We start from the raw sequence: 25,908 nt of genomic DNA, 5'->3' as shown, positions 1-25,908 counted from the left end.
ATGGAGAAGGTATTAGTTACTAAATCACAAATGTCTGTTCGTAATCATAAAATGACACTTTACGTTTATCATCTTTAACGCCACAACAAACATGTTGAATTAAAGAGGAAATGATTTAATCAACAGATGAGATTTCGTATTTACAGCTGCAGATGACAGTAACTAGATAGATGTGAAAATAAATAGTAAAGAAATTGAATGGATTGCTTTTGGTGAACTAAATACCACGTTGTTTGTCAGATTCTGCGTTACTATTGTTTTATGCATAACCGGTTTTGTGGAACATATAAATTAACAATGCCCCAGGCCCTGGCTAAGCCATGAATACACATTATCCTTTCTTCCTGCAATGCTTGGCCATCAAGGTGTGCACGAGAAACCCTTGAAGTTTGGAAGGTAGGAGATGAGATAGTGGCAGAAGTTAAACTGTGAGGGCAGGTCGTGAGTTCTGCTTGGGTAACTCAGTTGAAAGAGCACTTACCTCAGAAAGGTAAAATTCCCAGGTTCGATCACCGGTCCGGCACACAGCTTTAATCTGCCAGGAAGTTACAGTAACTACGCTAGAACACAAGGCGTGGACCAAATGTACCATTCATGATAAATGAACGTCATTCTCTTACCGTAAAATTTTTGTTTTGTCAGAAGTCACTATTTTTAGGTAGAACACCTGATGGACCTGTACCTTATGGACGCAAACTAATGGAGTGTACGCTCTGAATAGCAGGTCAGCTGAACTGAAGTACTGAAAACACGTAACTTACATTATAAATTCATGAAGTGTGTCACCTAAAATGGAGCACTTGACTCGTGTTATATTTAATTGAACACCACAATCCATCTGATTATGTTTACAACCATCAAAATAGATGTGCGTGTGAAATTGAATCAGATAACAGTTACCTACCCACTTGCACATCTTTGGTGACCTTGCGGGCGATGAATGGCACGCTTGGATAAAGCCTCAATGCCTCCTTAATTACCATGTCAAGGTACTTCATGTTATGTAGATCTTGCATTGTGAGGCCTCTAAAATGATCTCTTTCAAATACATCTTTTAACTCGGTATGAACATTCTCCTGCAAAAAGATAATGTTATTAACACACGCTTTCTTGTTTAATTATTAGATCAGCTATACACTGTTTCCACAGAACCATAGCGAGGAGATCCTCAAGGGTGAGGAATATGCGTGAAACAAGAATACATTATACAAATTTAGAAGAAAAGTACCTTCCACAGATCTTAAGTGAAATGTTTCTCACGGACGTGGAATAACTAAAAAAATCTTAAGCATTTTTTAATTTGTTGTGTATGGTTGCTGGAACGTTAATCAAAATGTGTCTTCCTGAATAATGAATACGTTTTTGGAGCGAAGTACGGAACTTAAAATCTTGATGTTTCTGAGAGTCGCTGCACTTCCAAGAATCAGAGTTCTTAGGAGTAAAATTTGATTGATATATTGCCTCCACAGGATAACAATATGTTTACCATGGCAATGTTAGTGGCGATCTGGTTCACTCTTAGCCTGTGATTTGAGCCATGAAGGGTACTACTATTGACAGTTTTGTATCCCAAAAAATTCTGATCTGAATTAGTCAATTCAGTTCATTTCAGACTGCTCAAAATTGCGCTTAAAAAGTCAGTAACTGTCAGGATATCTATTCATCAGTGTTCAGATACACTGTAATAATTTTAGTGCAGAATTCTTAAAAATTTCCTAGCCAGAACACTTATCGCTGAACTTAAAGTCAAGTTTGAGTAGTCGGTGATATACATTCTGCACACGCAAGTACAAACAACAGTTCGTGTAGTATGGCTTCTGTTCATATGTTGACAGCAACCACGTGTTGTTTTATCAGACTTGGGAGAAAGATTCGTGTTTTCGTACCCATAGTCGGGAGCGTGTAGACGCAATACAGATTTGCCTAATTGCTGTAGTCGTCACTTAGTGAGTTGCCTTCCGAATCGGACGGACTCATGGCTGTAAAGCACGGAAGACGGAAGCAGTAGTGGATAAGGAATTAGCTAAAGTAGGAGACATAAGAGACCAGAATTTGTAGCTGAAATTTGATATTGCTAAAGTTAACGAGTGTGATCTGTTTAGCGGCTAGTATACAACAGAAGCACGGTTCAAATTCACCGTTGAAGTATATGCGCTTTCCTTTGGAAAGTTCTTTGATTAATTCTAGGAAAGATGGATTGGCCTTCATTACCTTGACGCACGCGGTAGTGCATCTGATAGTTTCGTGAGAGTTTTACGTCACCATCATTTATGACAGGACTAATGAGCTCGTAAATCGAACAGTACTGACCGTACCGGGTGGTAATCTTTCAAAGCCTGATAAAGAGGTTAAACCGTGAATCAGGCGACAGACAGTGGGAAGAGAGAGCGCATCTGGCAGCTATACGAATGGTTCAACGAGGCGGAATGGCGGTGAACTGAAAGCAGCAGATAGTGCAGCTCACTGGGGAAAGCAGATGAAGACAGCAAAACAACGCTGTAGAAACAGTGACTCTTGGCGTAGCGAGAAGTGCAGATATACATATAAAAATGGGCTTGGGTGTAAGCCACAGCAGCAAATGAATCTAGCAAATTGTGCAGTGGAAGTTACTGTGGTATTGCCATTCTAATATTGTTGTGACAGGTTTACACAATGGTTGACTAACTTGAAGCAGTATTTAATCGTTACAAGCAGTGAGTCGAAATAATGTGTGATGGAAGAGGGCAGTTAATGTAGAAGAAGGGTGTAATCCCGTCCCACATTCCAGTAGTGCTCTTTTTTAACGCAGCAGCCCAACAGATGAGAAAGACAACAGAAGACAGATGAGACGCAGGACATTAAATTGAGCAGAACATTTAACGCTGAACTGATGAAATGAATATTTAGTAACAGAGAGTGTTATGAAGAAGAAACGATAGAACTGGGGTAATAAGGCAACGTTAGCTCAGGAGAGGAGTGAGATATTATGCACGACGTAGAATGAGAGTCATTATAAACCTGACGATAATTCTAGTCAACATATACTGGTGACTTAGAATAAATGTAACTCCTACGGTGATTGCATAGGGGCTGCCTCCGAGATAGATGGAGATTCCATAAGCGGCGTCCATAAGCAAGGGAGGAAAAATGCAGAAGGTAACCACTGTTGATGTTCACAGAAACCACGGCAACTCGTCGATGAAAATTAACAGTAGTCTTGCTGGAAGTGCTAATCTACGAAAGGAAGTGGCAGGTCCTTCAGAAGTCTATGAGGAAACTACTATCTCATTATGAACTTTTATGTTCCACGAGAACATCAATAGTTCGAAATTTCGGCGCAGTTACGCTGTGAAACGAAAAAGGAACAAAAAACTGATGGTTTTCGAATCCGGGGAAATTTTTTCCATGAAGTAAGCTACTTTACATCTCTGTTAGTCAGCCAGTGTGCAGGCGCGGAGGCATCTGGGACATGTTGATCATTTTTAGAGATAACTTAGGATAACAATTTGCAATTGTAAAGTTGACACGAAGATTAATACGTCCGTATGCCTCACTGCGCCGTTTCTGGACGACAAACATTCACCTGCTACATCAGGGTAATCATATTTAAGATCTGCAACCTAATGCCATCTGGAAATGTGACTTTATGGCGACTGCGACAGTGCGGGGTTATTTAGCTGCACTTGTTTTGCTGTAGTAACTGTAGCCGCCTGCAGAGGTACAGGAAGAAAACACTATAGCTAGCACGGGGGCCCCTGCCACATTTGGTGATACTGTTCACAGTCGGTGAAATTCCCCAGATTCTGCCGACTATGTAATTGGCAATAGAGCGAATAAGTGCAAAATTGCTTAACTTCCTAGTGCCTCCTACACTTTACCTTCATTGTTTTCCTTTTCGGATCTCACTGAAAAGTACAAGACGAGGATCAAGTTGTGAAACACGATTTACATACGATATCTGTGCTAGAAGAGACTTAATCAAGAAGTAGAAAAGAGAGAAGAAGCGGAATAAATAGAGAAGAAATCGAAAAATATAAAAGTTTCAGTTAAGAGAGGTGCTGAAAAAGCCTTAGGAGAAAAATAAAGGTAAGAAGGAAGAAAGGGTTCAAATTTGGTCCCCAGGATTAGATTAGAGTTTCAGGAAGAAACAAGACGTTTATCTTAAGTATCTCAATGAAACAGCAGAGGAGAATCATAAAATTTACAAACAAGAGAGACAAATGCAGCAAATCGAGCAGTGCAACGAGCTCGCCAAGAAATTTGGGATAGGTTTACAACTGTAATAGAAGACGATGGCAAATGATGGGTTATAAAACAATGAAAACTCTAAATCAGTCAGAAAAAGCAGATGCTCACATAAATAACACCCAGGAAACAAAGCTGATACAACATTACAGCAACTTGTGGTGAAGAAAACTGCTCCATAGGAAAACAAAAACAAAGGGCGAACTCGAAATACAATGTGTAAACGATTTATGTATGGACGAATTAAGAGAAACCCTCAACTCTGGGGAAAAAAACTCTATTAGTGAGGCCTATCGCAAGTTAAACAATAGTGCACTGGCCATATAACTGTGTACTACTGCGGGGGGGGGGGGGGAGGGGGGGGGGTTGGAAAACAAAAACAAAGGGCGAACTCGAAATACAATGTGTAAATGATTTATGTATGGACGAATTAAGAGAAACCCTCAACTCTGGGGAAAAAAACTGCTGGTATGGATGGCATAAACGCTGAAATGCCTAAGTATGGAGGCGCCCTACTACATTTATTTAGTTTGTGCTGGAGAAACGGAGCTGTTCTAAAAGCATGGTCACAAGCAAAGGTGACATCACTATTGAAAGAAGGAGACCGCAATACCTGCGACAAGTATAGGTGAACCAGCTTACGTGGCACTGCATGGAAAGTTTCTGCAAGAATAGTGAATAAGAGGTTAGAGGTTCTAGCTGAGAGGTCATTAGGCGAAGAATGAATGAGATTTCGGAGGGGCAGATCGACGGCAGACGTAGTAAGTATTTATAATAAAATAAACAACCGAAAAAGAGGGAAAGCAGAAAAGAAAAACCCATTTAACGTTCATTGATTTTTTAAAGGCTTTTCATAATGTTGATAGAAACTGTGAAGAACTATGAGGAAAAGGTGATATTCAAAACACCTAGTAATCATTTTTAAAAGTCTGTACAAACACACGACTGTAATATTAGATGTAAATGGCTCTCTAGCACGGCCTATAACCACAAAAAAGGAGTAAGCCACGGGTGCAGCATTTTACCCACACTTTCGACATTTATTTTGATGAAGCAATTCGCAAATGAAAGGAGATTTTTAACGGGGGAATTATGATTAACAGCCACTCCTGCTTTAACTGCTTTTATATGCAGACGACACCATAATGCTGGTGGGTGACGAAGGTGACCTACAAAGGGGAACACATTTACTAGGTAAGGTTTGCAAAGCGGACCATTTGACGATTTCAGAAAAGAAGACAAAATCGGTGGCTTTCAAAGGGAAATATCCTGTACGGACAAACATTGTGGTCAACAATAGAACAAATCAATCATTTTAATTATTTAGGTTGTGACATCACATATAAATATGACGAAGATGTAGTGAAGAAATTAGCAGAACTCCGGAACGTATGTGGAACAATAAACAGATGTGTCAAAAATAAAACAAGGAGAGAAACAAGAACGAAATATTATGAATCAGTGGCAGTTCCAATGCTTGTTTACGGAAGTGAATCGTAGATTATAAACGTCTAGAAAGCCGCATACAGGCAACACACATGAGTTTTCCAGGAGCAATGAAGAGATACACAAGCGCTGACAGATTCAGAAATTCAGAAATTGTGGAAGAGCTGAATGTATTTAACATTCTTAATAAAGTAGAAGCAAATAGAAGAAACTGTAATGAACAGCTCGAAAGAATGAGTGAAGAAAGATTACCTTTGCAGATTAGAAGATCTAAGCCAGTTCAAAGAAGTCAGGGACGACCGAGGAAGCTGTGGGTATGGTAACTGGCCAACCATTTTTGTTTTCGTTTTTCTCTGTATTCAATTTCGATCCCCCGCCCCCCCCTCCCCCCACTCCCGTCTGGGGGAGGGGGGCCTGGCAGCAGCATAACACGCCGCTCTGCAGCCTACAGAAAAGTTAAGTAACAGAATCCGGAGACATCATAACAATAGAAACTGTGACTGTTAAAAACTGAAACGTGGCGAAAAACTGGAGAACAAAATATAAAAACAAAGGGTCGATGATGCTGATTAAAATACATAGTAAATAAACAGTCGCAATTAAAAAGACATGGCAACAGTTTGGCGTCTGTTCGCAACAGTCAAAAAAACACACCTAGTGACAGTATGGTGGCTGTTCACAACACTGAAAAAGGGGATGCACAACACTGAACACTCACAGAAACACTGCACTACAGAGTACGAAGGCAAATGGGGGGGAGGTGCAGGGAGGACCCAGACAGAGGAGGGGAAAAAAGGGGGAGCCGACGAAGGGAGAGGATACAGAGAAAGGGGGGGGGGGCAGGGCAGATGTGAGAAGGAGTGGGGAAGGCAGTGAAGGGGAAAGACAAAGGACTAGATGGAGAGAAAGAGTCAAAGAGAAGGTAGGTGGGGAAAAAACAGGATGGAAGGGGGTGAGAGGGAGCACGGGAAAAGGACAGAGTGAGGGAGAGGTAGGGGAGGATCGGAGTTGATAGGAGAAATAAATGGAGGGATATAGGGCATCATCTGGGAGGGGGAGTTGACGGAAGCCACCTTGGGAAAGGAGATGTAGGGTGTAGAGATGGAGGGTAGAGGGGCACAACAGTGAGTGGGGGTTGGAGAGGAGAAGAGCGACCAGGGGATTGGGGGTGGGGTGGGGGGGATAAAGTTGGTGGTAGGTGTAGAGGACTCAGAAATGTTTGAGGAAAAGGAGCAGATGGGGGAAAGGAATCAGGTCATAGGGGATCCACATGGGGGACGGGAGGTGCATATGGAAGGCGAGGCAGAGTGCATGGCACTCGAGTATCTGCAGGGACTTATAGAATCTGGGGGTGGGGGTGGGTGGATATTCAGGTGGAGCTGGCATAACAGAGGATTGGACTGATTAAGGATCTGTAGGTGTGGAGGATGGTAGAGGGGTTCAATCCCCATGTCCAGCCAGAGAGGAGTTTAAGGAGGTGGAGGCGGTTGTGGGCTTTGGATTGGGCAGAGTGGAGATGAGGGATCCAGGTGAGGTGAAGGTAATTGGTGATTCTAAGGTAGGTGAGGGTGGAGGAGAGATGGACAGAACGGGTGCAGATGGCAAGGGAAAAAGTCAAGGAGCCAGTAGGAGCAAGTCGTGCGACTTACGATGATTGCCTGCGTCTTGGTAGGATTGATTTTGAGGAGCCACTGGTTATACCATGTGGCAAAAAAGTCAAACTGATTCTGGAGAAGGCGTTGGGGCCGTTGAAGGGTACGAGCAAGGGCGAGGAAGGCGGAGTCATCGGTATATTACAGGAGGTGGACCGGAAGGGGGGGGGGGGGTTGTTGTGGGGCAAAACATGAAAAAAGGGCTTAGTACTTCAAGTGAAGAAGAAGAAGAAGAGATTATGATGTTTATGATTAGTTCCTCCTTCAAGTGAAGAAGAAGATGAAGAGATTATGATGACGATGATTAGTTCCTCCTTCGTATGTAGTGGACTGCTTTGCAATATATTTTATTGAATCTGAAACGATTTAGGATCTAAACTGGAATGGCATTTAAAGTGGAGAGAACTGCAATTTCTTCTTCGCATTCGATTAGTTACTGTCATAATCACTAGAGGTCTGCATCTGACGTTAAAGCTCGCACGAATTGCTCGGAGCGTGTAGTTCCACGTAAGTCCGTCAGATGTCAATACAGCGCTTTGGACTGAGGGGGCAACCGCACTCGACTTTCATGACGCTCGTGCGAGCTTCGCATCATTGAATTGTTCGGCCGTCTGCTATAGTTACCAGAGCGCCGCTGAGTAGCCCGCTGTAGATCAAGGCGCATGATCACGAAAAGAAGGAGAGTGTGAAAGCGAAACCTCCTGTCTTACATATCCGCCACTACACATCTGGAGGGACACGCTTGCAGATTACGACAAAGTGTAATTTCTGAAGCATTAGCGCCGGCCGCGGTGGTCTAGCGGTTCTAGGCGCTCAGTCCGGAACCGCGCGACTGCTACGGTCGCAGGTTCGAATCCTGCCTCGGGCATTGTAGTTTGTGATGTCCTTAGGTTAGTTAGGCTTAAGTAGTTCTAAGTTCTAGGGGACTAATGACCACAGATGTTAAGTCCCATAGTGCTCAGAGCCATTTGAACCATTTTTTTGAAGCATTAGCGGTTTCAGTGTAAGCTACAGTAATTAAAATGGTGCGTAGAAATGTGTGTCACAGACGTTCGTCCCTATACATTAACATTAAGTTTAGCATTTTGCCTTTTATAAGAGGAGCTTGTAAATGTCGTTCAGAACTGAGAGATGTAGACGTTTCCAAGATTTTGCCCCCTCCTATCATAGCATTACGAAACACTGAAAGACAAGCCGATGAAATACGAGCGAGTATGATGTCCAGCATTATTCAGGCCATAGGCGTGAATGCATGTGGATGTACAGCGGATATATGGACAGACGGATATCGTAAAATATGTTACCTAAATAGTAGTGTGGACTTTGCTTATCGAGATTAGGCTCTACGAAATATGGCATCGGTGACAAATCACTTTTGTGAGAAGAAAAAAAGAAAGGATGGGGAATTTGTTAAGGACTACATCGACGAAACTTTATTCAATTTTTTAGTAGTAAATCCCAACCATTTTCATGAGATTTCATTTGCCACTGACGAAGGAGCTAATGTATACAAGGCACTGCAATCCTTTCAGCATTATGTACACATTGCACATGATTTAACGTAGTCCTGAAACGCATGTTAGATGATAATTATTTAATAAATCGGCTTGGAGTAGCGTACTGCATGATTGATGCTGCTAAAGATCGTGACCGTTTTATGAAGAAAACTGGTGACCAGAAATCGAAATAGACAAGCTTGAGCAATAAAAGCAGAGTGAGTGTAACAAATTGTTCAGAACGCTACAGTGTGTACTAAGGCGGTACGACGAAGTCACGAAACTGCTTCCGGAGAGAGGTGTCTCTGAAAAACTTACTGATTACAATGACACTGCAAAAGAACTCATGACATTTTTAGAGCCATTCGGAGATTCAACAGGAATGCTGGAAGGAGTGAGGTTTCCTACAGTTCAGTTTGTTTTATCATGGGTGCACAAACTGAAAAGTCATTGTAATGTTGTTGTTGTAGTCTTCAGTCCTGAGACTGGTTTGATGCAGCTCTCCATGCTACTCTATCCTGTGCAAGCTTCTTCATCTCCCAGTGCGTACTGCAGCCTACATCCTTCTGAATCTGCTTAGTGTATGCATCTCTTGGTCTCCCTCTACAATTTTTACCCTCCACGCTGCCCTCCTATACTAAATTGGTGATCCCTTTATGCCTCAGAACATGTCCTACCAACCGATCCCTTCTTCTAGTCAAGTTATGCCACAAACTCCTCTTCTCCCCAATCCTATTCAGTACCTCCTCATTAGTTATGTGATCTATCCATATAATCTTCAGCATTCTTCTGTAGCACCACATTTCGAAAGTCTCAATTCTCTTTTTGTCCAAACTATTTATCGTCCATGTTTCACTTCCATACATGACTACACTCCATACAAATACTTTCAGAAACGACTTCCTGACACTTAAATCTATACTCGATGTTAGCAAATTTCTCTTCTTCAGAAACGATTTCCTTGCCATTGCCAATCTACATATTATATCCTCTCTACTTCGACCATCATCAGTTATTTTGCCCCCAAATAGCAAAACTCCTTTACTACTTTAAGTGCCTCATTTCCTAATCTAATTCCCTCAGCATCACCCGACTTAATTCGACTACGTTCCATTATCCTCGTTTTCCTTCTGTTAATGTTCATCTTATATCCTCCTTTCAAGACAATGTCCATTCCGTTCAACTGCTCTTCCTGGTCCTTTGCTGTCTCTGACAGAATTACAATGTCATCGGCGAACCTCAAAGTTTTTATTTCTTCTCCATGGATTTTAATTTCTACTCCGAATTTTTCTTTTGTTTCCTTTACTGCTTGCTCAATATACAGATTGAATAACATCGGGGAGAGGTTACAACCCTGCCTCACTCCCTTCCCAGCCACTGCTTCCATTTCATGTCCCTCGAATTTTATAACTGCCATTTGGTTTCTGTACAAATTGTAAATAGCCTTTCGCTCCCTGTATTTTACCCCTGGCACCTTTAAAATTTGAAAGAGAGTATTCCAGTCAACATTGTCAAAAGCTTTCTCTCAGTCTAAAAATGCTAGAAACGTAGGTTTGCCTTTTCTTAATCTAGCTTCTAAGATAAGTCGTAGGGTCAGTATTGCCTCACGTGTTCCCATATTTCTACGGAATCCAAACTGATCTTCCCCGAGGTCGGCTTCTACCAGTTTTTCGATTCGTCTGTAAAGAATTCGCGTTTGTATTTTGGAGCCGTGACTTATTAAACTGATAGTTTGGTAATTTTCACATCTTTCAACGCCTGCTTTCTTTGGGATTGGAATTATTATATTCTTCTTGAAGTCTGATGGTATTTCGCCTGTCTCATACATCTTGCTCACCAGATGGTAAAGTTTTGTCATGACTGTCTCTCACAAGGCCGTCAGTAGTTCTAATGGAATGTTGTCACTCCCGGGGCCTTGTTTCGACTCAGGTCTTTGAGTGCTCTGTCAAACTCTTCACGCAGTATCGTATCTCCCATTTCATCTTCATCTACATCCTCTTCCATTTCCATTATATTGTCCTCAAGTACATCGCCCTTGTATAGACCCTCTATATACTCCTTCCACCTTTCTGCTTTCCCTTCTTTGCACAGAACTGGGTTTCCATCTGAGCTCTTGATATTCATACAAGTGGCTCTCTTTTCTCCAAAGGTCTCTTTCATTTTCCTGTAGGCAGTATCTATCTTACCCCTAGTGAGACAAGCCTCTACATCCTTACATTTGTCCTCTGGCCATCCCTGCTTAGCAGTTTCGCACTTCCTGTCGATCTCATTTTTGAGACGTTTGTATTCCTTTTTGCCTGCTTCATTTACTGCATTTTTATATTTTCTCCTTTCATCAATTAAATTCAATATTTCTTCTGTCACCCAAGGATTTCTACTAGCCCTCGTCTTTTTACCTACTTGATCCTCTGCTGCCTTCACTACTTCATCCCTCAGAGCTACCCATTCTTCTTCTACTGTATTTCTTTCCCCCATTCTTGTCAATTGTTCGCTTATGCTCTCTCTGAAACTCTGTACAACCTCTGGTTTAGCTAGTTTATCCAGGTCCCATCTCCTCAATTTACCACCTTTTTGCAGTTTCTTCAGTTTGAATCTACAGTTTATAACCAACAGATTGTGGTTAGAGTCCACATGTGCCCCTGGAAATGTCTTACAGTTTAAAACCTGGTTCCTAAATCTCTGTCTTACCATTATATAATCTATCTGATACCTTTTAGTATCTCCAGGCTTCTTCCGTTTATACAGCCTTCTTTTATGATTCTTGAACCAAGTGTTAGCTATGATTAAGTTGTGCTCTGTGCAAAATTCTACCAGGCGGCGGCCTCTTTCATTTCTTCCCCCCAATACATATTCACCTACTATGTTTCCTTCTCTCCCTTTTCCTACTGACGAATTCCAGTCACCCATGACTATTAAATTTTCATCTCCCTTCACTATCTGAACAATTTCTTTTATCTCATCATACATTTCTTCAATTTCTTCGTCATCTGTAGAGCTAGTTGACATATAGACTTGTACTACTGTCGAAGGCGTGGGCTTTGTGTCTATCTTGGCCAAAATAATTCGTTCACTATGTTGTTTCTAGTAGCTTACCCGAACTCCTATTTTTTTATTCATTATAAAACCTACTCCTGCATTACCCCTATTTGATTTTGTATTTATAATCCTGCATTCACCTGACCAAAAGTCTTGCTCCTCCTGCCACCGAACTTCGCTAATTCCCACTACATCTAAATTTAACCTATCCATTTCCCTTTTTAAATTTTCTAACCTACCTGCCCGATTAAGGGATCTGACATTCCACGCTCCGATCCGTAGAACGCCAGTTTTCTTTCTCCTGATAATGACGTCCTCTTGAGTAGTCCCCGCCCGGAGATCCGAATGGGGGACTATTTTACCTCCGGAATATTTTACCCAAGAGGACGCCATCATCATTTATCCATACAGTAAAGCTGCATGCCCTCTGGAAAAATTACGGCCGTAGTTTCCCCTTGCTCTCAGCCGTTCGCAGTACCAGCACAGCAAGGCTGTTTTGCTGTTACAAGGACAGATCAGTCAATCATCCAGACTGTTGCCCCTGCAACTACTGAAAAGGCTGCTGCCCCTCTTCAGGAACCATACGTTTGTGTGGCCTCTAAACAGACACCCCTCCGTTGTGGTTGCACCTACGGTACGGCTATCTGTGTCGCTGAGGTACGCAAGCCTCCCCACCAACGGCAGGGTCTATGGTTCATGGTGGGGGGGTGGGGGGTGGGATGGGGGGGGGTCTTTGTAATATAGGATCAGAATATACAAAGGTGAATATACGCTGCGTGTCCGGTAAATGGAAATTGCGGTTAATTGCAAAACGTTGTTTACAGTGTTACCGGTATTTTGTCAGTACACTACAACGGTCGTATTATCACCTATTAACTGCAAGTTATCATCGCCGTCTCCATCTCACAACGAGAGAGTCAAAAATCCGGCTTAGCACAGAATAGTAATAATTCCAGTTATTGGAAATGATATTTGTTTGTGACAGAGATGAGACGTTAGATTGTGTGGGTCATTTGTGTGATGAAGTATAGGTTTTTGATAAGTTAGAGCAAAAAAGAAAAAGTAAACGAAAAAATTCTGAACACTTTGGAGCGTTATCTCTGACTGACGAAGCGAACTTGATCCGAAACGAGCCGATGCACTGTAATTAGACCAACAGGGAATAATTTGGAGACAATTTTGTCCTTGTTAGACTTCTAATTTTTTAGGTGGTCGAGTTCACATAAGTGCATTTGCATCAATAAAGAGATGGTGTTGTAATAAGCATTATCAGACCGACAAAAGTTGGTAGACACACAGTATTCCTCAGAAATTCCAAATTTTTGTTTCCACAATTTCGTTACCTCTTATGGGTCGTAATAACTTGCCAGCCAGGAGTATATGTCTAAAGCGCAAACAAACTGATCTGAGTATAGTTCCATCAGCAGGTGGGAGTACGTCAGGAGCGACACCATACTGCAGACTAGAGATGGCAAAAAATTACGTAACTGATAGAAATAACCGGTTATTGAAAAGCAGCAGTTACTGTAATAACCGCTCATATGATACTAATAGTATCTGTTCATAGAAATGTGTACTATTTCGTGCGCTCTCACTACTTTAAGCACAAACAATTAAAATACAGTTAATGTTAGAGTGGTGCCTGATCGGAACGATAGTAAAGGCATTGCACAAGTACCGTCCTTCCCTTGAGTCACCGCTTTGTGTGTCAATTCAGTTTGGGCGGGTATTACAGAGAGTTACAATAAGGAATTCGAGCGACTATGGAAATAATTGTCAGAGGTCGGTATTTTTCTGTGGCAGTTGCATTTGTTCATAGTTTTTGTTCTCTGGCAGTTAATGGGCTACTACTACAGGTAACCTGGGAGTTGGTAACTGTGTTCCTGACTCCAGCTAAAGGTCGTAGATATTTCCAGAGAGGATAGTTACTGGAATGAACAAAATATTTTCGTACTGTCACTTTGCACTACTCGCAGTTATAACTATACGGATAACTAAACTGATGGATTCCACCTACTTCGTTATTCAACTGTGACCCGTCTGGAGTATTTGGTAGTGAAAAATAACTAAGATTTATAGCGGTTATAAAATAACAGCTATAACAAATAACTGTGATCTTGATAACGGTTACTCCGGAATAACCGTTTGGCCACCTCTACTGCAGACACAGAGTGCTGCTATTAAAACGGTGGCAACAGCAGTGCGGCGAGCGTGCCAGACCGTCAGGCCTCTGCCCTCCCCTCCCTCGCCATGGCGCCAAATTCGACCACAGCCCACATCGAGCGTTCGCATTCGGGGAAGCCGTGACCGAGAGCGGCGCGCTCCAGCGAGTACGAGCGAGCGAAACCCTCAATTTGCAGACTTCTACTTACCAAAGCACTGAAACCTTGGCGACACGACTTAAAATGAATTGTCAGGCTGGACGTGGACTGAAGCTTCCTTCAAAAATGGTTCAAATAGCTCTGAGCAATATGAGACTTAACATCTGAGGTCATCAGTCCCCTAGAACTTTGAACTACTTAAACCCAACTAACCTAAGGGCATCACACACATCCATGCCCGAGGCAGGATTCGAACCTGCGACCGTAGCGGTCGCGCGGTTCCAGATTGAAGCGCCTAGAACCGCTCGGCCACAACGGCCGGCTGAAGCTTCGTCCTTCAAATCAACGTAAACGGGACGCAAGCAACTGCCCCGAAGGCCAACCACAAGTACGTCTGCAGTTGTGATTGCTGCCCCTTTTACAAACACTGTTAGTTCGTATGGTCTACTTCTTCGACTACGATTTCTTTTTGACATCTCTCTACCTTTTAAATGAGAAATCACTGAAGTCTGTGTGATAGCAAGAGAGTCACAACGATGATTTTTGCGAAAGCCAAACTGCTTGGTATGGGATGATATGGCAATCCTTTGTGGGCACTGTTTTTCGAGGAAGGGCGCAGCCCTCCGCTTTACTAATTGGGGAACGCCATTTTGCAAGTGGCCTAAAATATTAACATTAATAACAATTAATTTTTCTAGTAATGCCTAAAACTCAAGCTCAGTAACAGAAAAAGCGGGGTTATTTCATGACAGCGTAAATATTTTGTTTGTAGCTATCATTGAAACATGAACAAATATGAGGCAGCTCGTAGCACATGACTGTTATATTGTTGTATAACTAATTTCAGAGGCTAAGTGGATATACTTTAAAGTGAGACAAGAATCTTAAACCTGGTAACGTAGCGTATGAAAATATCGAAGAGGCAGTTAGCTGAAATTTTGGTACTTTCACTATTTAAGAACCATGACATCCAATCAAGAATTTTAATGTTCTTTTGACCCATCGCAATCACGTTCACGAAGAAGACAGCCGGCCGCGTTGGCCAAGCGGTTCTAGGCGCTTGAGTCAGGAACTGCGCGACTGCTACGGTCGCTGGTTCGAATCCTGCCTCTGGCATGGATGTGTGTGATGTCCTTAGGTTAGTTAGGTTTAAGTAGTTCTAAGTTCTAGGGGACTGATGACGTCAGAAGTTAAGTCCCATAGTGCTCAGAGGCATTTGAACCATTTTTGAAGAAGACATTTCGTCGCATTTTTCTGTCTGTGAACATGTGTATAATTTGCTAGTACAGGGGTTAGTTCGTTACTCTAAATTTCACCCTGAAACAACGAATCGTCGGATTTCAAAAAGAGATTCAAAATGTTTTTCGTATCCCTGATGCCTCTGCGTAACTGTAGTTTTGTTTTAAACGTAGCCTTGACTGTTCAACCTTGTATGAACGCCGATATTGAAAGATATGTTGGATGCAGCCGCCGTGGTATCTAACGTCACTAATGCACATCAACAGATGTACTCAACTTGAAGACATCTCCAGACCGAGCCAGGTGGCACAGTGGCTAGCACACTGGACTCGCATTCTGGAGGACGATGGTTCAATCCCGCGTCCGGCCGTCCTGATTTACGTTTTCCGTGATGTCCCTAAATCACTACAGGCAAATGCCGAAATGGTTCCTTTGAATGGGCACGGCCGACTTCCTTCTCCGTCCTTCGCTAATCCGATGAGACAGATGACCTCGCGGTTTGGTTTGGTCTCCTCACTCAAAACTACCCAACCCCAACCCAACATTTCCAGAGGGTGTTTCAACATGCAAGATTAAGAGGTGTGGTACTATACAGTTTCTGATAACAAAACTGCCGGCCAATGTGCCGTAGGTCTACCCAGTATCACATCTTAGCATTACCCACTCACTAGATGGCTGTGTTAACCTCTGCAGTTTCAAAGGAGAAGACACGTGTCGGTTATGTGTTTTACGAGATGCCTTCACTTAATTTCTTTAATCATACACAGTTGCCGAAACACAACTCTAGACTGCACAGTCTTTAAACATAACTGTCCACTCGGTACTGACACACAGTTTACACTGTAGATTGAGAAAGAATGAATAACAAGAATGAAAGAACAAGAGAGTAGTGTCTGGGCTGAATAGTGTCGTCTGTACCCTCTACCGTTCAACCTGTGTATAACATGTATAACGGAATGGTAACGAAAGAAGGAAGAGAATGATTCAGGAGTGGAATTAGAACACAGTGTAAGAAGACATAAATTATGAGATAGTGGAATTGCAGGTCTGAGTGAACCGCGCGTGGCTCGTGTTCCCGCCATCATGTATTTTAAATCCTGTTTTTAACGTACTTCCACCTCACTACGTTAATTTAAATTACTGTTGTCACTGACGTGTTGCTTTGCCTGACCGTGACAGCGCGTATCGATGTATCCCCTCTCGTAGTATCTTTGCTCAACTGCTTTTACTTGCCGGTCGTTGTCTTTCGTAAGCGAGTTCGGGTCACGAGTTCGGGCTGCCAGTCAGTTGGAACGCGTCTGGAGCGCAGTCCGGACTTGCCAGTCGCGCAGTTGCAACGCGGCACTAGTGCAGTCGGATTGGAGCTGTGAGGTCTGCGTCGACATGGCTCGCCCGACCATTGCCGCCACGCATCACTTGAGCACGGCACAGTCTTGGTGGATCGTCGGTCGTCCTATTGGACGACGTGTTTTGGCTCGCCGATCGTTCCTGAGTCGGCTGTGTGTGTGTGTGTGTGTGTGTGTGTGTGTGTGTGTGTGCGCGTGCGTGCGTGCGACTCCCGATTTGTCTTCGTGCGTGCTTATTTACTGTTGGGTATCGTTCAGGTCTTCGTGCAAGTGTTTTGCCACGTTGTGTGTGTAGTTCGCGTTATTTCCACTAACAGATATTTTAGATGTTGTCGGCATTCTGAGAGCAGTCGGTCGTTTGGTGCGGACCAGCTGAAATTTAGCCGCCATGCGGCGGAATTAACTATATTGGTTGACTACAATTCAAGTGCAGCAGCGGAATTTTCTGCCTTGTGGCCGTTAGTGTTCCGGTTACCTGCCCTGGCCACTAACGTAATTTCCGGCAGTGTGCTTTCCTCGCCTGTTGTCGCTGTCCAACACGGTGTGTAGTTTTGACAGCTTAATACATTCATATTTGATTGTGGATAATTACGTCCGTAACATTTTGTGTGGGAGTTTTCATGTACCGATTTGTGGCAAGCAAGTCGTTTTGTCGGTCGGTCCGTGGCTGTCCCTTGGTTGGGTTCCGACGGATCAAATGTGGTTGGGCTCACCACCTGTCTCACATAAGCGAACGAGGGCAGATCGATCCCCTGGGGGCTTCTGAGTCTTTACTGGTTTTCTCACCGGTGTTTAATTGTCGGTTTGTAATCTGTCGCCGCGCTGCAGTCATGGACTGTGCGGCTGGTCCCGGCGGGGTTCGAGTCCTCCCTTGGGCATGGGTGTGTGTGTTTGTCCATAGGATAATTTGGGTAAGTAGTGTGTAAGCTTAGGGACTGATGACCTTAGCAGTTAAGTCCCATAAGATTTCACGCACATTTGAACACTTTTGTAATCTCTCATAGCCAATGATAAAAAAAATTCTTGGTTTTACTGTGTTTTATGCAAGTAAGTTTGAATTCCGGCAAGTGGATATTTGCTGAAAGGTTATTGCCGTTGTGTTGTCTTTTCTTTTAGTCTGGTCTTAGCTACTTAAAACTTAAGGCTTGTAGTTATATATTTTTTTAAATTTTGTAAAATTAATTGTGGGCCTTTAGCCTTGGAACCTTATTCTTACCTTTCCAGCTTAAACATTGCGGCCTTCTGCCTTTGAAAGGTTATGGTAATTTATTTTAAAATCTTGAAAATTTGACTGTGGGCTTTCAGCCGTTTGTATTGCATCTTGTTTTTTATCTATCCACCCTTGCCTTGAGGCTTCCAGCCTAGCTGTGACACCTTATATATTTTAATTATTTTATTTGCTATTTTAACTGCATTTTTATCTTGTTGATTTTTAAGATTTTTTTATTTGGAGGCCTTCGGCCGTGAAAGGATTGCATTTTGAAATTCGTGGTTGTAATGTGCCGCTTTAGTTGTAAATGTGTTATTATATTACAATAAATTACAATTTTAAGGCTAAACTGACCCCAACATTATTTGTCCCTTTCCACAATTCTAAGCACCAAAATTGGGGACTACGTACTAGACGATGTGAAGAAAGTAAAACAGCATATCACGGACGAAGGACCATGAAGGCAATATACAGACCAGTACAGACAAAGAGAACATGCCTTGCCGAAACAGGTCTACAAGTATCAAATATCGCCGAGGATCTACAGCTGATATGCAAAATTGATTCTAAGTGTAGCACTGTGAGAAACACGGATGAGAAGATAATCGAATCGTTAGAAATATGATGACGTAGAAGAATGTTAATAATTAAGTTGATTGGTAGATAAAATATAGGGTCTCTGCAAAATCGGCTACGAAAGGAATACGTACAGAATATTAACCAGAAGACGGCAAAATATGATTGTGTAATATATCTGTCACTTTCTGGCGACATCGTGTTAGAAATTAATGCGGTAATATGTAATAATAGTATTAAAATGAACGTATCTGAGTAGAAATTTAACGAAGATTAGAGTATATGTGAATTAGTATCTGTGCCTATATTCTCAGTTCAGTTGTCATCTTCGCGGATGAGTCCACAAAAACGAAATTCACTTGTTGACCGCCATTGGCATCGAGCAATAGAAAAATCAGACCACAGGTTGCACTGCGAAACTGACAGAAAGGATTCATATAATTGTAAGATGACGCACTTGAAATAAACGATACAAAGATCATCGAACAAATTATAGTCAGATAATATTTAGTGTAGTCTAACATAATTTAAACATGTTTTGAAGTTTATGTCTATAGCTAACCTTATCAGCCTCTGTCTTGGTATTAAAGTTTTATAATGCTCAATTTTAGAAAGTATTAAGGAAAAAATATTTAATGAAAGGAAAGATAAGGGAGAAACTTCAATATGATCAGAGGAAGTCAGAGGGGAAACATTGTACGAGAACTTGAGATCGGATTACATATTACAAATAACCAGAACATTAAGTATTTTCTTTTATGGGACCAAACTGCTGTGATCATCGGTCCCTAGGCTTACGCAGTACTTAATCTAACTTAAACTAACTTACGCTAAGGATGACACACATACGCCCATGCCCCCATGCCCGAGAGAGAACTTGAACCACCGGCGGGGCAAGGCGCCTTAAGCCGCGCGGCTACACCGCGCAGCAAGCGTAACTAATACTCTCAGGTGCAGACGTTTACGTGTGATAGGAAACAGCGGCGGGAGGCATCAAACCAAGGGACTGAAAAAGAGAGAGAGAGAGAGAAGAGGGGGGGGGGGCGGGGGGAAGTGAAGCAGAATCCATGAATAAAACGCTCCACCAAATTCTCGTTCAACTAGCGATCAAGGAAATCTTTTGTGTTATCAAGAATCTACATGGCGATTTTCATTTTTCTGACATTGTAACTGCTGTTTGGACTTACGACAGAGTAACTTTGTGTTTAAGGCTAGAATAACAGGATATCTTGGGGTTACTCACTTGTATCTCTGGGTGGTGTCCGAGTAAGACTAAAGCCCAAGATATGGCGGCCGAGGTCGTATCGTGGCCCTTAAACAAAATTGGTGTTTTAATAAAACACAAAATATCTCGAAGTTTAAAAACAGAAAACAACCGTTAGAGATCCTAAAAATACATCACGTGAACGCAGTTGCATTCACAAACAAAAAATAACAGGAAATACACTCCTGGAAATGGAAAAAAGAACACATTGACACCGGTGTGTCAGACCCACCATACTTGCTCTGGACACTGCGAGAGGGCTGTACAAGCAATGATCACACGCACGGCACAGCGGACACACCAGGAACCGCGGTGTTGGCCGTCGAATGGCGCTAGCTGCGCAGCATTTGTTCACCGCCGCCGTCAGTGTCAGCCAGTTTGCCGTGGCATACGGAGCTCCATCGCAGTCTTTAACACTGGTAGCATGCCGCGACAGCGTGGACGTGAACCGTATGTGCAGTTGACGGACCTTGAGCGAGGGCGTATAGTGGGCATGCGGGAGGCCGGGTGGACGTACCGCCGAATTGCTCAACACGTGGGGCGTGAGGTCTCCACAGTACATCGATGTTGTCGCCAGTGGTCGGCGGAAGGTGCACGTGCCCGTCGACCTGGGACCGGACCGCAGCGACGCACGGATGCACGCCAAGACCGTAGGATCCTACGCAGTGCCGTAGGGGACCGCACCGCCACTTCCCAGCAAATTAGGGACACTGTTGCTCCTGGGGTATCGGCGAGGACCATTCGCAACCGTCTCCATGAAGCTGGGCTACGGTCCCGCACACCGTTAGGCCGTCTTCCGCTCACGCCCCAACATCGTGCAGCCCGCCTCCAGTGGTGTCGCGACAGGCGTGAATGGAGGGACGAATGGAGACGTGTCGTCTTCAGCGATGAGAGTCGCTTCTGCCTTGGTGCCAATGATGGTCGTATGCGTGTTTGGCGCCGTGCAGGTGAGCGCCACAATCAGGACTGCATACGACCCAGGCACACAGGGCCAACACCCGGCATCATGGTGTGGGGAGCGATCTCCTACACTGGCCGTACACCACTGGTGATCGTCGAGGGGACACTGAATAGTGCACGGTACATCCAAACCGTCATCGAACCCATCGTTCTACCATTCCTAGACCGGCAAGGGAACTTGCTGATCCAACAGGACAATGCACGTCCGCATGTATCCCGTGCCACCCAACGTGATCTAGAAGGTGTAAGTCAACTACCCTGGCCAGCAAGATCTCCGGATCTGTCCCCCATTGAGCATGTTTGGGACTGGATGAAGCGTCGTCTCACGCGGTCTGCACGTCCAGCACGAACGCTGGTCCAACTGAGGCGCCAGGTGGAAATGGCATGGCAAGCCGTTCCACAGGACTACATCCAGCATCTCTACGATCGTCTCCATGGGAGAATAGCAGCCTGCATTGCTGCGAAAGGTGGATATACACTGTACTAGTGTCGACATTGTGCATGCTCTGTTGCCTGTGTCTATGTGCCTGTGGTTCTGTCAGTGTGATCATGTGATGTATCTGACCCCAGGAATGTGTCAATAAAGTTTCCCCTTCCTGGGACAATGAATTCACGGTGTTCTTATTTCAATTTCCAGGCGTGTATGATTAAAACAAAAAATAAAAAGTTAACCAAATACAGTGTAAAGCAACCAGTGATAAATTTAGTCAAGGCCGGCTGAAATAAGATGAGAATTGCAGATATGAGGAGGTTATAATGTACTTGGTGCAAATACTATGGTCTTCTCTTGTTGTGGGCAGATGTGGTCGACCAGAACACTGAAGAGTGTGCCTACCCTCTGTTCCCATGAAGTTCAGCATCCGGCCACTGATACAGTCAAATGCGCTATAAATCTGGAAATCTGGATACTGTGCGATTCCACCAGCCCCCTAAATGGAAGCCCACGAATTATGTCAAGTGCTGGTAAAGTTGTTTCACAAGAGTATGTAGCACAATGACCACACAGCATGTGGCGCTGTTTACACACCGTATCTGCCCCACAAGGCGCAGTAACAACACTGATCACAAACAACACTAATACACTCTGGTGGTCATTCTACCTGTCACGGAGAACTGGAACTCTGAAACATTTGCATACCCTCTGATGGTGTGTGTGTGTGTACAAATTTTTATTGACATTGACATCCGACAACGTATCCAGGGTCCATCACTGTTTTTAGTGAGGCAGCATCTATGTTTCAACTAAAAGTCATAAGAAAATTCATAATAATAATCTATTGGAGCTTTCAAGACATCTTCTTCAGGCAATGTGCTGCTTCGAGGAGGAACACTTGTCTCATTACAGTCATCCTACATAGTCTTCCATGTAACTGTTATTTTTACTGTACTGTTGGTACTGTACAGAGAGCAGTTCCATGATCTCGAAATATATTGTCAGCATCATTCGCACGGCAACCTTCCGAAAAAACGCAAGACGTTGTAGGAACTAGAAAAAAATAAATACGAAGGGAAAGAAGAGCTAAAATCTTACCTGCTTAACTGAATTTTCTGCTTTCTCATCTGTGGCGGATGTGTATGTTAATACAGGCTGAACGTACTCCACACCCCTTTCATCAATGTCACTCAGGCGGCTGTCATAGCTCTCTCAAGTGGTACACGAGCTTTGAATTTCCACATCGCAATGAAAGGGATAATGTCGCAGTCAAAACAGAGTTGAGGTTCGATGTTCAAAAGTATTATTTGAAACTTGCAATAAATCAGAGAAAATATATGTGAATAATGAACACAGTTGGTCACTAAAGCTTTTTGGTACTACTAATGAAAGGTGCATGCGGCCACGGAGGTACAAAAGCGCCTTATGATGCGTATTTCAATCAGTAGTTTCGAATTCACTTGCACGTGCATCTATTCCTTACATCAAACTGTGATGTTCGTCATTGATACTACAGTATAAACAAATAAATTTCAGAACTCTACTTATCTCAACGTAGATCTATAATTCTCCAAACAATCACGATAACTTATTGCGTATGTGTGAACAAATGCTTGAACAGCAAGTGTCTCTTGTAGTGCCCCAAACACTCAAGAGATGGCAGCACACGTCAGAAACTTTGCAGCTTCGTGTAGTACGTGCACCTATCGGCTTTCATATGATGAAAATTCGTAATACTCGGCGTTAGCAGGTTATTAAAGTATGTGGCGACCACAGAATAAGTATCTAGATAAATGAAAAACGTTAAGTGGGGAAATCCAAGTACCTTGAATTTTGTAGAATGTAGATAGTAATAGAGCTGAAAAGCAAGTAGAGCCAATAAAGGGAAAATGTGAAGAGATAAATTGAGACATACGGAGGTAGTGAAGATACAGTCTACAATAGTGGTAGGTAAGAACACCCAAACTAGCATTCTACAGATCGGAGCGTGGAATGATAGATCCCTTAACAGGCAGGTAGGTTAGAAAATTTAAAAAGGGAAATGGATAGCTTGAAGTTAGATACAGTGGGAATTAGTGAAGTTTGGTGCCAGGAGGAACAGGATTCTGGTCAGGTGAATGCAGGGTTACAAAAACAGTCAAATGTGGGATTAATAATGAATGAGAAAACAGGAATATGTGTAAGCTACTATGAACAGCATACTGAACGCTCTACCAGAGCCAAGAAAGACACGAAGCCCATGCCTAACACAGTAGTACAAGTCTACATGCGAACTTGCTGCACAGATGATGAAGACATTGAACAAATGTATGACGAGATAAAATAAATTATTCAGATTGTTAAAGGAGACGAAAATTTAATTGTGTTGGGGGACTGGAATTCGATAGCAGAAGAGGAAAGAGAGGAAAAAGTAATAGGTGAGTATGGACTTGAGGAAAGTGTCTGGTAGCATTTGGCACAGAGCATAATTTAATCATTCTAAACTCTTGGCTTAGGAAACATGAAAGAAGGTTGTGCATGTGGAAGAGACCTGGAGACAACAGAAGGTTTCAAATTGATTATATAATGGTTAGACAGAGATTTAGGGACCAGATTCTAAATTGGAAGACATTTCGAGGGTAAGATGTGGAGTATGACCACAATTTATTGTTTCTGAACTGTAGATTGAAACTGAAGAAATTGCAAAAATGTAGAAAACTAAGTTGATTGGACCTGGATAAACTGAAAGAACCAGAGGTTGCTGAGAGTTTCAGAGGGAACATTAGGCATCAATTTACTGGAACAGGGGAAAGGCATATAGCAGAAATGAATGAGTAGCTTTAAGAGATGAAATAGTGAATGCAGCAGAGGAGCAAGTTGGTGAAAAGACAAGGCCGAGTATAAATCCTTGGATAACACAAGAATACTGATTTTAATTCAGGAAAGGAGGAAATTTAAAAATGCAACAAATGAAAAAGGCGAAAAGGAGTACAAACCTCTAAAAAAGGAAATTGACAGAGTTGGACATGGGACAAATGTAAAGATTTAGAAGCATATTTCACTTGGTGAAAGGTAGATACCACACACAGGGAAACTAAAGAGGCCTTTGGGCGGAAAAGAGAAGCAGTTCCATGAGTATCAAGAGTTCAGATGGAAAAGGAGTCCTAAGCAAAGAAAGGAAAGCTGAAAGATGGACATGAACAAAAGCAAAACAAGGATAATAGAATGTAGTGTAATTAAATCACGAGATGCTAAGAGAATCAGATAGGAAATGAGACACTTGAAGAAATAGATGAGTTTAGCTGGGGTAGAAAAATAACTGACGATGGTCTAAGTAGAGAGGATATAAAATGTAGACTGGCAATGGCAAGAAAGGCATTTCTGAAGAAGAGAAATTTGTTAACATTGAATATAGATGTAAGTGTTTGTAAGTCTTTTCTAAAATTATTTGTAAGGAGTGTAGCCATGTATGGACGTGAAACATGGGCGATACATAGTTTAGACAAAAAAAGAACTGAAGCTTTCAAAATGTTGTTCTACATAAGAATGTTGAATTATAGATGGGTCGATCACGTGACTAAAGAGGGGGCACTGAACAGCATTGAGGAGACAAGAAATTTGAGGCACAACTTGACCAAAAGATCGAATCGGTTGACAGGACATATAGTGAGACATCAAGGAACTACAAGTTTAGTATTGGAGGGAAGTATGGAGGGTAAACATCGTAGAGACAGATCAAGCGATGAAGCGATGAATACAGTAGGCAGATCCAGAAGGATGTAGGTTTCAGAAGTTATTCAAATATGAAGATGTTCACACAGGATACAGTAGCATTGAAAGCTGCATCAAACCCGTCTCTGAAGACAACAACAACAACAACAAAAACAAGAACGAGGAAGATGGGTGGTAGTATTAGTGGAGTGAAGTGATAAGGCCCAGATGTATGGCAAGAAGATATCAAATGACAAGATTCCCCCCCCCCCCCTCTCTGTCTGTCTGTCTCTCTCTCTTATACTGCACATTTCATCAGCATATCATTCATAATATTGTACTAGGTAAGAGAGCAACTTTCACCAGAAGCCTTTAAACATTTGCATACATGCAATTTGTACTTTGTGTAGGAAAGTGTTTATATGATGTTTTCGACACTTAAACTATATGAGGTAAGAAAGACGAGTTACAGATACTGTAACGCTACCGCCCTTAAACGGACGTACGTTAGCTGTATAAAGCCTGTACTGTAATAAGTTCACGGGCTTCACCTTATAAACAAGGATTTTAGTACATAAATTGACCGCGTGTACCTAATAGAAGCAAGATCGGACTTGTAATCAGTAAATAACTACAGTGATGCATCAAGCAAATGTATAGTATAATTGCGCGTTCGCATGGACAAGAAGTACACACAGTAGATGCTACCGTTAATTAATAATTCGGTCGCCAGCCTACTTAGGCAATGAGTGAACTTTTCCTGGTACAAGTTGTTACATGTACAAACATAGTCACGCGTAGTAATGATGCGTTATATGGCAAAGTTTGGACCCGGAAAAATCCACTGAACTAAAGCTTTCTATCTTGGTACTAATTTGGACGAGACAAATTCACACAACACCACACATCAATGATTACTACAAATTGCATTTTTGTATATTGATCAGACTGAAATCGGGCATAGATTGCCCTAGGATACCTAGTTTTGAAGCCCACATACAATGTCACTATTAAA

General features: G+C 42.6%; 1 protein-coding gene across 1 annotated transcript in view; it reads right to left on the bottom strand.

Annotated features, from left to right (window-relative positions):
* The window catches only part of LOC126199580 (uncharacterized), a 366,050-nt gene that overhangs the window by 17,862 nt on the left and 322,280 nt on the right, over window positions 1-25,908 (bottom strand). The window contains exons 20-21 of the mRNA XM_049936504.1: window positions 19,790-19,858; window positions 905-1,076 (exon numbers count right to left, since the gene is read on the bottom strand). Of these exons, the coding sequence (XP_049792461.1) occupies window positions 905-1,076; window positions 19,790-19,858 (241 nt within the window). The remainder of the gene's footprint in view (window positions 1-904; window positions 1,077-19,789; window positions 19,859-25,908) is intronic.

Source organism: Schistocerca nitens, chromosome 8, assembly GCF_023898315.1.
Source record: "Schistocerca nitens isolate TAMUIC-IGC-003100 chromosome 8, iqSchNite1.1, whole genome shotgun sequence".
Taxonomy (NCBI): Eukaryota; Metazoa; Arthropoda; class Insecta; order Orthoptera; family Acrididae; genus Schistocerca; species Schistocerca nitens.
The sequence above is the reverse complement of the archived record's forward strand: the minus strand, read 5'-3'. Positions and strand labels throughout refer to the sequence as shown.